Source organism: Podarcis pityusensis (genome assembly GCF_964106645.2).
Source record: "Podarcis pityusensis genome assembly, chromosome: 2".
Classification (NCBI taxonomy): domain Eukaryota; kingdom Metazoa; phylum Chordata; class Lepidosauria; order Squamata; family Lacertidae; genus Podarcis; species Podarcis pityusensis.
In genome coordinates, this window is record NC_138029.1 from 126,869,292 (window position 1) to 126,881,366 (window position 12,075).

The following is a 12,075-nucleotide window of genomic DNA, read 5'->3' on the forward strand; positions in this document are numbered from 1 at the left end:
TCGGGCGCAAGCGCACATGGGGCGTCCTCAGCTGCCTTCCTGCCATTGTGGCTTTGCCTCCGCAGAGCAGCCCTGCTCCTCACCAGACCCCTTCTGGCTCCTCAGGGTCCCAGGAGCCCTTTCTGAACGGCCCTCGCTTGTTCTTCCCCCTCCGGCGGTAGTTCAACAGGAGAAGTCGCTTCCACTCCAGATCCCTGCAGGTCTCAGGGGGCCACTGGAACCCAGTGGGGAGATTGAGGGGAACTGGCTGAACTGGGGTCCTCCCAGTCCAGCCCAGAGGATAAAGAGAGGGAGCTCTCAGAAGAGGAAGCCATTGCGGAGAAGAACCAGACTTGGCTGCTCTCTGCTGAGGGTCTCCTGCCTTTCTTCAAGGCTTCCTTGGGGCTGCCATGGCCAGAGGAAGAGGCAGGCCCCCCACCCTGAATCCCCTGCAGGGCCCTGGGGGGCAGCCAGATCTCTTCCTCTTGCCATGGCCAGGCCTGCCTCAGTTTCCTTCCCCAAGGCCTTGGAGGAACCTTGGGGTGCGGAATGACAACCCCAAAAGGAGCTTAGGTTCCTGGCCAATGGGGAAAGGAACATTATATTGCATATTTCCAGAGGAGTCCAGGCATTGCCTCCAAGGTCCAGGGACTGATCCGCCCTGGCTTCCTCCTTCTATGTGAGCACCTAGAAAGGAATGCTCAGTCTGTGAGCACCTAGAAAGGAATGCTGTGATCACCAATAGTCAGCATGGATTTCTGAAAAATAAGTCATGTCAGACTAACCTGATCTCGTTTTTTGACAGAATTACAAGCCTGGTAGATGAAGGGAACGCAGTGGATGTAGCCTACCTTGATTTCAGCAAGGCATTCAGCAAGGTGCCCCATGATATTCTTGTAAAGAAGCTGGTAAAATGCGGTCTTGACTATGCTACCACTCAGTGGATTTGTAACTGGCTGACTGACCGAACCCAAAGGGTGCTCATCAATGGTTCCTCTTCATCCTGGAGAAGAGTGAGGTGCCACAGGGTTCTGTCTTGGGCCCGGTCTTATTCAACATCTTTATCAACGACTTGGATGATGGACTCAAGGGCATCCTGATCAAATTTGCAGATGACACCAAACTGGGAGGGGTGGCTAACACCCCAGAGGACAGGATCACACTTCAAAACGACCTTGACAGATTAGAGAACTGGGCCAAAACAAACAAAATGAATTTTAACAGGGAGAAATGTAAAGTATTGCACTTGGGCAAAAAAAATGAGAGGCACAAATACAAGATGGGTGACACCTGGCTTGAGAGCAGTACATGTGAAAAGGATCTAGGAGTCTTGGTTGACCACAAACTTGACATGAGCCAACAGGGTGACGCGGCAGCTAAAAAAACCAATGCAATTCTGGGCTGCATCAATAGGACTATAGCATCTAGATCAAGGGAAGTAATAGTGCCACTGTATTCTGCTCTGGTCAGACCTCACCTGGAGTACTGTGTCCAGTTCTGGGCACCACAATTCAAGAAGGACACTGACAAACTGGAACGTGTCCATAGGAGGGCAACCAAAATGGTCAAAGGCCTGGAAACGATGCCTTATGAGGAACGGCTAAGGGAGCTGGGCATGTTTAGCCTGGAGAAGAGGAGGTTAAGGGGTGATATGATAGCCATGTTCAAATATATAAAAGGATGTCACATAGAGGAGGGAGAAAGGTTGTTTTCTGCTGCTCCAAAGAAGCGGACACGGAGCAATGGATCCAAACTACAAGAAAGAAGATTCCACCTAAACATTAGGAAGAACTTCCTGACAGTAAGAGCTGTTTGACAGTGGAATTTGCTGCCAAGGAGTGTGGTGGAGTCTCCTTCTTTGGAGGTCTTTAAGCAGAGGCTTGACAACCATATGTCAGGAGTGCTCTGATGGTGTTTCCTGCTTGGCAGGGGGTTGGACTCGATGGCCCTTGTGGTCTATTCCAACTCTATGATTCTATGATTCTCGGAGATCCCTTCTGGAGAAGGGGTCCCAGGTCTCTATGGGGGGAAAGGGGAGAAGCGTCCCTGAGGCCTGCATTCGAGGCCAATGCTTTTGGCTTTTACGCCCCGGCCACCTTCACTCTGGTGTTTATGTGAGCTCTAGAGATGGGATCACATACAGATCCTCCCCTTTAGGGATTCCTGCTCCTTCCTTGCCTAGGGAAGCAGCCTCTCTGGCATGTAGGGGAGAGGGGGCACATTGATGTAAGGGGCACATTGATACACCAACAATATTTCAATTTTGAGAAACATGTCTATAGATGTGTGAGTACAACAGTTGTGACCACACTGCCCACCAGTTAGCTGTTGGCATTTGACAAGAGTAGGTGTGTTTTTAGTGCAGCCAAATGAACAATTATGAGAAATGTAAAAGTGTTCCAATGCTGTTTTAAATCCTTAAGATTTATTAAGACCAAGTAAGTTATTCCACTCATTAATCAAGATTACATGTGATTTTTAAATAAATTAAGTGGTTTTATTAATAAATGTTAGTTTCTTGAAAATGTCCATTGGGGCACTTTGATACACTAAGACATGGGGCACATGCCCTGCTAGTGTACAATTATTGATGTTCCCAATCCTGAAAATATAAATGTTGGAGATTTCCTACTCATTAAATTTGGAAAGAAAAATGCTGTTGTTTACTACAAGAGCCAGTGTGGTGTAGTGGTTAAGAGCGGTGGACTCGTAATCTGGGGAACCGGGTTTGCGTCTCCACTCTTCCACATGCAGCTGCTGGGTGACCTTGGGCTAGTCACACTTCTTTGAAGTCTCTCACCCCACTCACCTCACAGAGTGTTTGTTGTGGGGGAGGAAGGGAAGGGAGAATGTTAGTCGCTTTGAGACTCCTTCGGGTAATGATGATGCGGGATATCAAATACAAACTCTTCTTCTACGTGGCCAAAATCATTTCTGAATGGACTGGTCTCCCTCTGGAGTTTGTGGTCTCTCCTTCACTGGCAGATGGTGGATGGCCATCTCTCAGGGATGCTTGAAATCAGATACCTGTGTTGCAGAGGGTTGGACTGGATGACCCCAGGGTACTTGCAACTCTTGTAGGGATGCGGGTGGCGCTGTGGTCTAAACCGCTGAGCCTCTTGGGCTTCCTGATTGGAAGGTCAGCGGTTCAAATCCCCATGATGGGGTGAGCTCCCATTGCTCTGACCCAGCTTCTGCCAACCTAGCAGTTCGAAAGCACACCAGTGCAAGTAGATAAATAGGTACCACAGCAGTGCGAAGGTCAACGGTGCTATCTGTGTGCTCTGGAACTCATCATGGTCCTCTGTGTGCCAGTAGCGGGTTAGTCATGCTTGCCACATGACTCGGAAATCTGTGTGTGGACAAACGACAGCTCCCTCGGCCTGAAAGCGAGCTGAGTGCCGCCACACAGTCGCCTTTGACTTAAACGTCCAGGGGTCCTTTACCTTTTACCTGGAAATCTACAATTCTATGATTGGGCAGTGAGACTGTTTCTCTAGCTGAAGCTTCTTCCACTTTCCAAACACTGATATGCTTCCTCCCCTGGCATGAATTATTTGATGGACCATTTGATGTTCCGCATAAGAGACTCCTGGGAGGCCGGAGGGAAACTGCCCTGCTGTGAGTCCTGAAGAGCTCAAACTCACTGGAACAAACTGGGGTTGGGGCAAATGTCTAAAATGTTTTTAAATGTTTTAAAATAGTTTTCAATCTGTGGTGTTTTAAATTTTGGTGTTTTTTTGTTCTGTTTTTGCTCTGTTGGGGGTGGGATGAAAGTTTAATTGTGGCAGGGGATTAGTTTAATTTTAGTATAATGTTGATTTTTTTTTTTTTTTTTAAATATTTTCTACTGTCTTATTGGTTTACTGTACAGTTTGTTTTCTGCACTGAAGGGGAGAAGATCAGGGCAGCCTGGGAGTGGGGACCAACCAACAGAATGGCTGGGGCAGGTTCCATGGGTGGGAGGAGATGCACTGGGACACCTGATTGTCAGCATCGCCCTAGAGCCAGTGCACCAACTGGACTCATGCACCTCAACCCCGACTGGGCTAGGCGAGCTGGGAAGCACCGCCAGAGACCTTCTTTCTCTCAGGAACAGGTCACAGTGCTGTGGACTCACAGCTTAGAGCTGAGAGCACCGGATTCACTGTCTCAATAATACAGTCGTTGCGCAGCAGAGTTTTGCAGAGTCTTGCAGAGTACAAACCACTCGGAGAGCAGCTCTGTAGAATATCTTCCTTTTATTCTGTAACTACAACTATGATACAAAACTATATACAGAGCTGAATATTCTAAGCATAAATCAATGCTACACTGAGAGTCTGCAGCTGCACTTAGCAGCAATCTTATCTCTAGAATCTCTAACACTCTCACTTTCTCCGATATACTGACTGACTGACTCTCACTCACACACACACACTGATATGTTGCTGGGCAGAATAAGTAGATAGGCAGGACACGCCTCCTCCTCTCTGGAGAGTCAGCAGAGACCATCAGGAGATCACCAGGAGATTCTTGGGTATGGGAGGGGTGAAATCTCCTCACTGATCTCAGTGATTATGGATAGGAGGAGGAGTTACACTAAGACCAGACCATGTCCTTACCAAGGAGGCAGGTTTAGTCGTTGTTTGAAGACTATCCCTGCCTCCAGGTCTGGTCTTGACTGGAAGGATACTGGAATCAACAAGAGAGATCCACATGACCTGAAGGTGCTGCTGTGCAAGGCCAGGTCAACAATTCACAAGACAACGGTCATCCAGGACTCAATTGTGGATGGAGGGCTTGACTTGGCATCCATGACAGAGACTTGGTTGGTTGAAGCAGATGGACCTGTTCTTGCCGCTGCTTGTCCATCGGGTTTCTCTTACGCACAGCAACCCTTTCCGCTGATTCCCTGGTGGCCTGCTGGAATGTGGAGTTAACCAGGGCTATTGACTCGGGCTCTGAAGCACCCTATCTGATTGAATGGAGCCCAGACAGCCCCGTGGTTTTCCTCAGAGCTGAGGGCAATGAAAGAATGGCTGAGACCTCTAGAGCACAAGTGGCGGAAAACTCATTCTGAATCAGAATAGACATGGTTTACAGCTCAATGCCAAGCCCACCAAGTGCAATAGCGATGGTAAAAGGGACCGCCTCTATTGCATCTGCAGAAAACAGCAGCAGGAGACTCTTTCAGGTGGTTCGTAATTTAACAGAACCACCTGCGCCATCGGGGCCTGAAAAGGCCCCCAGGATCTCCTGTTATTATTTTGCAAAGTTTTTTTGCATGTAAAGTCACTCAGATTCAGAAGGAGGTAGACTCCACTGTGGGAGCAGGGACAGGGTGAGAGTGCTAGAGTCCTGTCTAGTCAAGTTGCATGGGATCGATTCCAACCTGTTACCTCTGAGGATGCAGACAGGCCACTTGGACGAGTGAAAGCAACCACATGTCTCCTTCATCCTTGACCATCCTGGCTCATAAAAGCGAGCCAGGAAGGGCTGGGCGATGGGCTCTGTGGGGTGGTGAATGCTTCCCTCTGCGAGCGAGCCTTCCTAGATCCACTGAAAGGGGCAGTTATTAAATCGCTTCTTAAAAAAACATCTTTAGACCTGGCCAATATGGCCAACTATCGCCCAGTCTCAGATCTTCTATTCTTGGGCAAAGTGATAGAGCAGGTGTTTGCTGGACAACTCCAGGCACGCATAGAGGATGTGAACCATTTGGATCCCTTCCAACCAGGGATTCAGGCCTCATCATGGAACTGAAACTACCTTGGTCGTGTTGGTCGATGATGTCCGACATACTAGGGACAAAAGTGAAAGCTGTTTCCTAGTTCTGCTGGATCTATCAGCAGCCTTTGATACCATCGACCATCACATGCTTCTCAACCACCTCGAGGAGCTGGGAGCAATGTTATACAGTAGTTCCGCTCCGTCCTCCTGGGCCGTGTCCAGAAAGTGGTGTTGGGATCCTTGGCTCTCGCTTGTGGGGTGCCTCAGGGTTCCATCCTCTCCCCCATGCTTTTCAACACCTATATGAAGCCACTGGGAGAGATCATCAGGGGATTAGGGCAGGGTGTTCATCAGTATGCAGATAATACCCAGCTCTACCTCTCTTTTACATCAGAACCAATGAAGGCAGTGAATGGTCTGTGTGAGTGTCTGGAGGCAGTTGGAGGATGGATGGCGGCTAACAGATTAAGGTTGAATCCTGACAAGACAAAAGTACTCCGCAACCCTTCCCTGCAGAGGGGAAGGGTCGTGGAGAAGTCCAGTTGCACCAGGAAGTGATCTGACCATGGCACTTCTTTCATTTCGCTTTTACTTAGTGTCAGATCACCAACATCCATAGAGGTAAACACCAGGTCCAAGGCATGTCCGCGGCTATGGGTTGGGCCAGATGTATTCAGGGACAGCCCCATGGAGGCCATGCTTTCCACGAAGTCCTGAGCGGCCCCTTGTAAGGTCGTGTTGGCATGGATGTTAAAATCCCCAAGGACAACCAAACTAGGTGTCTCCAGGAGAACATCCGCCATGACCTGAAGTAGCTCAGCCAGAGAATCCTTGGTGCAGCGTGGAGGTCAATACACCAAAAGGAATCCTGTACTGCCCCTATTGCCCAACTTCCAGAACATGCACTCAGAGAACTGGGCCTTCCCAATAGGACGCCTCGTGCAAACTAGTGACTTCCTAAAACTCACTGCAACCCCCCCTCCCCGCCCACAAGGCCTGGGTTGCTGTGCGTAAGAGAAACCTGGTGGACAAGCAGCGGCAGTGTCTGGAGGCGGTTGGAGGATGGATGGCACTTAACAGATTGAGGCTAAATCCTGACAAGACAGAAGTACTGTTTTGGGGGGACAGGGAGCAGGCAGGTGTGGGGGACTCCCTAGTCCTAAATGGGGTAATTGCCCCTCAAGGACCTGGTGTACAGCCTGGGATTCATTTTGGACTCACAGCTGTCCATGCGGATGCAGGTCAATTCTGTGCCCAGGGCAGCTGTTTACCAGCTCCACCTGGTATGCAGGCTGAGACCCTCCCTGCCCGTACTGTCTCGCCAGATTGCTGCATGCTCTGGTTATCTCCCTCTTGGACTAGTGCAATGCGCTCTGCGTGGAGCTACCTTTGAAGGTAACCTGGAAAATACATCTAATCCAGAATGTGGCAGGTGGACTGGTGACTGGGAGTTGCCGCCATATAAGACCGGTCCTGAAAGACCTACATTGGCTCCTAGTACATTTCCCTCACTGCGAGAAGTGCGGTTACATGGAACCAGGCAGAGGGCCTTCTTAGTAGTGCTTGATGCTTCTTCATGGATCAGTGCCTTGTTGTGGCGAAGGGGATTAAATAACTCAGAACTATGAGCTAGGAACCTGGAATGTAAGAACCATCAACCTTGGTAAGCTGGATGTGGTCAAAAATGAGATAGGAATAATAAATATTGACATCCTGGGCATCACTGAACTAAAATGGACGGGAACGGAAAATTCAGTTCGGATGACCATCCTATCTACTAATATGGGCAAGAATCTCATAAAAGAATCCCAGCTAGAAAAGTGGCTGCCGAAAAGTGAAAGTAGGCTGCCTGGAACGTTTGTGCAGCTGCCAAGTAGCTTGAACAGAGAAGCTTTAATTTATGACTGCTTCTGAGTGTTCTTGGCTCTGTTTAATCTCTGGGGCAGACACTGAGCAGGAACGTATCCCATTCCCTAAGTTTATGTGGAGGGAACTGGGAGGAAGAAGTCCCATCCCCTGAGTTAGGGAAATGGGGGAAATAAAGGACCAAAGTGGTAAGGACCTAACATAAGCAGAAGACACCAAGAAGAGGTGGCAAGAATACACAGAGGAATTATTCCAAAAAGATATGGAGGTCTCGTACACCCCAGGTAGTGTGGTTGCTGACCTTGAGCCAGACATCCTGGAGAGTGAAGTCAAATGGGCCTTAGAAAGCAATGATATTCCATCTGAACTATTTAAAATTTTAAAAGATGATGCTGTTAAGGTGCTACACTCAATATGCCAGCAAGTTTGGAAAACTCAGCAGTGGCCAGAGGATTGGAGAACATCAGTCTATATCCCAATCCAAAGAAGGGCAGTGCCAAAGAATGCTCCAACTTCCGCACAATTGCGCTAATTTCACATGCTAGCAAGGTTATGCTTAAAATTCTACAAGGAAGGCTCAAGCAGTATGTGGACCAAGAACTCCCAGAAGTGCAAGCTGGATTTAGAAGAGGCAGAAGAACCAGAGACCAAATTGCAAAAATGAGCTGGATTATGGAGAAAGCTAGAGAGTTCCAGAAAGACATGTACTTCTGCTTCATTGACTATGCAAAAGCCTTTAACTGTGTCGACCACAGCAAACTATAGCAAGTTCTTAAAGAAATGGAAGTACCTGATCACCTCATCTGTGTCCTGAGAAATCTCTACGTGGGACAAGAAGCTACAGTTAGAACTGGATATGAAACAACTGATTGGTTCAAATTTGGGAAAGGAATATGACAAGGCTGTATATTGTCTCCCTGCTTATTTAACTTATACGCAGAATTCATCATGCGAAAGGCTGGGCTGGATGAATCCCTAGCCGGAATAAAGATTGCCAGAAGAAATATCAACAACCTCAGATATGCAGATGACACAACCTCGATTGCAGAAAGTGAGGAGGAATTAAAAGAACCTTTTAATGAGGGTGAAAGCGGAGAGTGAAAAATGTGGTCTGAAGCTCAACAACAATAAAACTAAGATCATGGCCACAGGGCCCATCACCTCCCGGCAAATAGAAGGGGAAGAAATGGAGGCAGTGAGAGATTTTACTTCCTTGGGTTCCATGATCACTGCAGATGGTGACGACTGTAGTCACGAAATTAAAAGACGCCTGCTTCTTGGAGGAAAGCAATGACAAACCTAGACAGCATCTTAAAAAGCAGAGACATCACCTTGCCAACAAAGTTCCGTATACTTAAAGCTGTGGTTTTCCCAGTAATAAAGTATGGAAGTGAGAGCTGAACCATAAGGAAGGCTAATGGCCGAAGAATTGATGCTTTTGAATTCTGGTGCTGGAGGAGACTCTTGAGAGTCCCATGGACTGCAAGAAGATCAAACCTCTCCATTCTGAAGGAAATCAGCCCTGAGTGCTCACTGGAAGGACACATCCTGAAGCTGAGGCTCCAAGACTTTGGCCACCTCATGACAAGACTCCCTGGAAAAGACCCTGATGTTGGGAAAGATGGAGGGCGCAAGGAGAAGGGCACGACAGAGGACGAGATGGTTGGACAGTGTTCTTGAAGCTACCAACATGAGTTTGGGGTCATGAAGAGGCGGACACGGCTAAACGACTAAACAACAACAATACTTGATTTTTTATCATGTTTTCAATAGTCTGTTGGGAGCTGCCCAGCGTTAAGAATTTTTTAAATTTTGTTTTGATTATGGCAGACCAACACAGCTACCTACCTGTATCTGTTGTTATTATTATTAGTTCTTTAAACATTCTAAGCACTATTAGGGTTTCTCCTCTTCATGAATTCTTTGATGGGAAGTGAGATAATCCTTCCGAATGAAGCTCTTTCCACATTCCAAGCACTGATAGGGTTTCTCTCCTTTATGAATTCTTTGATGGGAAGTGAGAGCATCCTTCCGACTGAAGCTCCTTCTACATTCCAAGCATTGATAGGGATTCTCCCCTGTATGAATATTTTGATGGAAGGTGAAACTAATCTTCCATCTGAAGCTCTTTCCACATTCCAAGCACTGATAGGGTTTCTCCCCTTTATGAATTCTTTGATGGGAAGTAAGACTATCCCTCCGACTGAAGCTCTTTCTACATTCCAAGCATGGATAGGGTTTCTCCCCAGTATGAATTCTTTGATGGGAAGTGAGTTTACCCTTATCACGAAAGCTCTCTCCACATTCCAAGCACTGATAGGGTTTCTCCCCTGTATGAAATCTTTGATGGGTTGTCAGATTCCTACTCTGTCTGAAGCTCTCTCCACATTCCAAGCATTAATAGGGTTTCTCCCCTGTATGAATTCTTCGATGAGCAGCAAGTTTTCCCGTCTCACGAAAGCTCTTTCCACATTCCTGGCACTGATAGGGTTTCTCACCTGTATGCATCCTTTGATGGATGGTGAGTTCATGGCTGTGACTGAAGCTCTTTCCACATTGGAAGCATTTATATGGTTTCTGACCTGTATGAATTCTTTGATGGGAGGTGAGATTAGTCTTCTGAATGAAGCTCTTTCCACATTCATGGCACTGAAAAGGTTTCTCCCCTGTATGAATTCTTTGATGGGAAGTAAGACTAGTCCTACAATTGAAGCTCTTTCCGCATTCCAAGCACTGATAGGGTTTCTCCCCTGTATGAATTCTTTGATGGGAAGTGAGAATTTGGCGGTTACTGAAGCTCTTTCCACATTCCAAGCACTGATAGGGTTTCTCCCCTGTATGAATTCTTTGATGGTAAGTGAGACCGTTCCTCTGTCTGAATCTCTTTCCACATTCCAAGCACTGATAGGGTTTCTCCCCTGTATGAATCCTTTGATGGGTTGTCAGATTGCTCCTCTGTCTGAAGCTCTTTCCACATTCCAAGCACGGATAGGGTTTCTCTCCTGTATGCATCCTTTGATGGATGGTGAGTTCATGGCTGTGACTGAAGCTCTTTCCACATTGGAAGCATTTATATGGTTTCTGACCTGTATGAATTCTTTGATGGGAAGTGAGATTAGGCTTCTGAATGAAGCTCTTTCCACATTCATGGCACTGAAAAGGTTTCTCCCCTGTATGAATTCTTTGATGGGAATTGAGATCACCACTCTGACGAAAGCTCTTTCCACATTCCAAGCACTGATAGGGTTTCTCCCCTGTATGAATTCTGTGATGGGAAGTGAGCTCTGAGCTCTGTCTGAATCTCTTTCCACATTCCAAGCACTGATAGGGTTTCTCCCCTGTATGAATTCTTTGATGGTAAGTGAGACTGTTCCTCTGTCTGAAGCTCTTTCCACATTCCAGGCACTGATAGGGTTTCTCCCCTGTATGACTTATTAGATGGGAAGTGAGGCTGTGGCTCCGACTGAAGCTCTTTCCACATTCCAAGCACTGATAAGGCTTCTCCCCTGTATGAATTATTTGATGGGAAGTGAGCTCTGAGCTCAGTCTGAATCTCTTTCCACATTCCAAGCACTGATAGGGTTTCTCCCCTGTATGAATTCTGTGATGGGAAGTGAGCTCTGAGCTCTGTCTGAATCTCTTTCCACATTCCAAACACTTATAGGGTGTCTCCCCTGTATGAATCCTTTGATGGGTTGTCAGATTGCTCCTCTGACTGAAGCACTTTCCACACTGCAAACACTGATAGGGTTTCTCTCCTGTATGAATTCTTTGATGGGAAATGAGATAATCCTTCCGACTGAAGCTCTTTCCACATTCCAAGCACTGATACAATTTCTCTCCACTGTGAGTTCTTTCGTGTGACGTAAGGCTATCCCTCTGGATGAAGCTGTTTCTTTGATGGGAGGTGGACTGGGAGCTCTGACGGATGTTCTCTCCACACCCAGGATATTTATTTGACTTCTCCGCTATGTGGATTCTGTTGTGGTCCCCTTTGTTCTTCCCTTCCAATTCATCACCATCTGCAATGAAGAGAGAAGCTAATTAGAGCCTCACGAAGATTATTCCCCAGATTATTGAACGATGTTAATGAATTAAAAAATTCCTTCCAGTAGCATCTTAGAGATCACCTAAGTTTGTTATTGGTATGCCCTTTCGTGTGCATGCACACTTCTTCAGATACACTGACACCGAAGTCACCAGACCCTTATATATAGTGAGAGGGTGGGGAGGGGTATTACTCAGAAGGGTGGTGGGAATGGGTGATTGGCTGATAGGTGTGGTAAACCTGTTGAAGACTGTTAAAGACTGCAATTGGTCTTACAGGAAAAAGCAAGGGGTGAGATGGCTAAAAATAGCTACATATACCATGAATAATGAGATAAGAATCCAATGTCTCTATTCAGACCAGGTCTCTCCAGGGTTTTAAGTTTGGTAATAAGTTGCAATTCAGCAACTTCTTTTTTCCAGTCTATTTCTGAAATTCTTTTGTAATAAGACAGCTACTTTGAGATCTTG

At 47.0% G+C, this 12,075-nt stretch overlaps 1 protein-coding gene across 1 annotated transcript in view; it reads right to left on the minus strand.

The window, feature by feature from the left end:
- Window positions 1-8,163: 8,163 nt before the first annotated feature.
- The window catches only part of LOC308465872 (uncharacterized protein), a 68,882-nt gene continuing 64,970 nt past the window's right edge, over window positions 8,164-12,075 (minus strand). Inside the window, exon 7 of the mRNA XM_080986205.1 lies at window positions 8,164-11,579. Coding sequence (XP_080842331.1) covers window positions 9,955-11,579 — 1,625 coding nt within the window. The 3' untranslated portion in view covers window positions 8,164-9,954. The remainder of the gene's footprint in view (window positions 11,580-12,075) is intronic.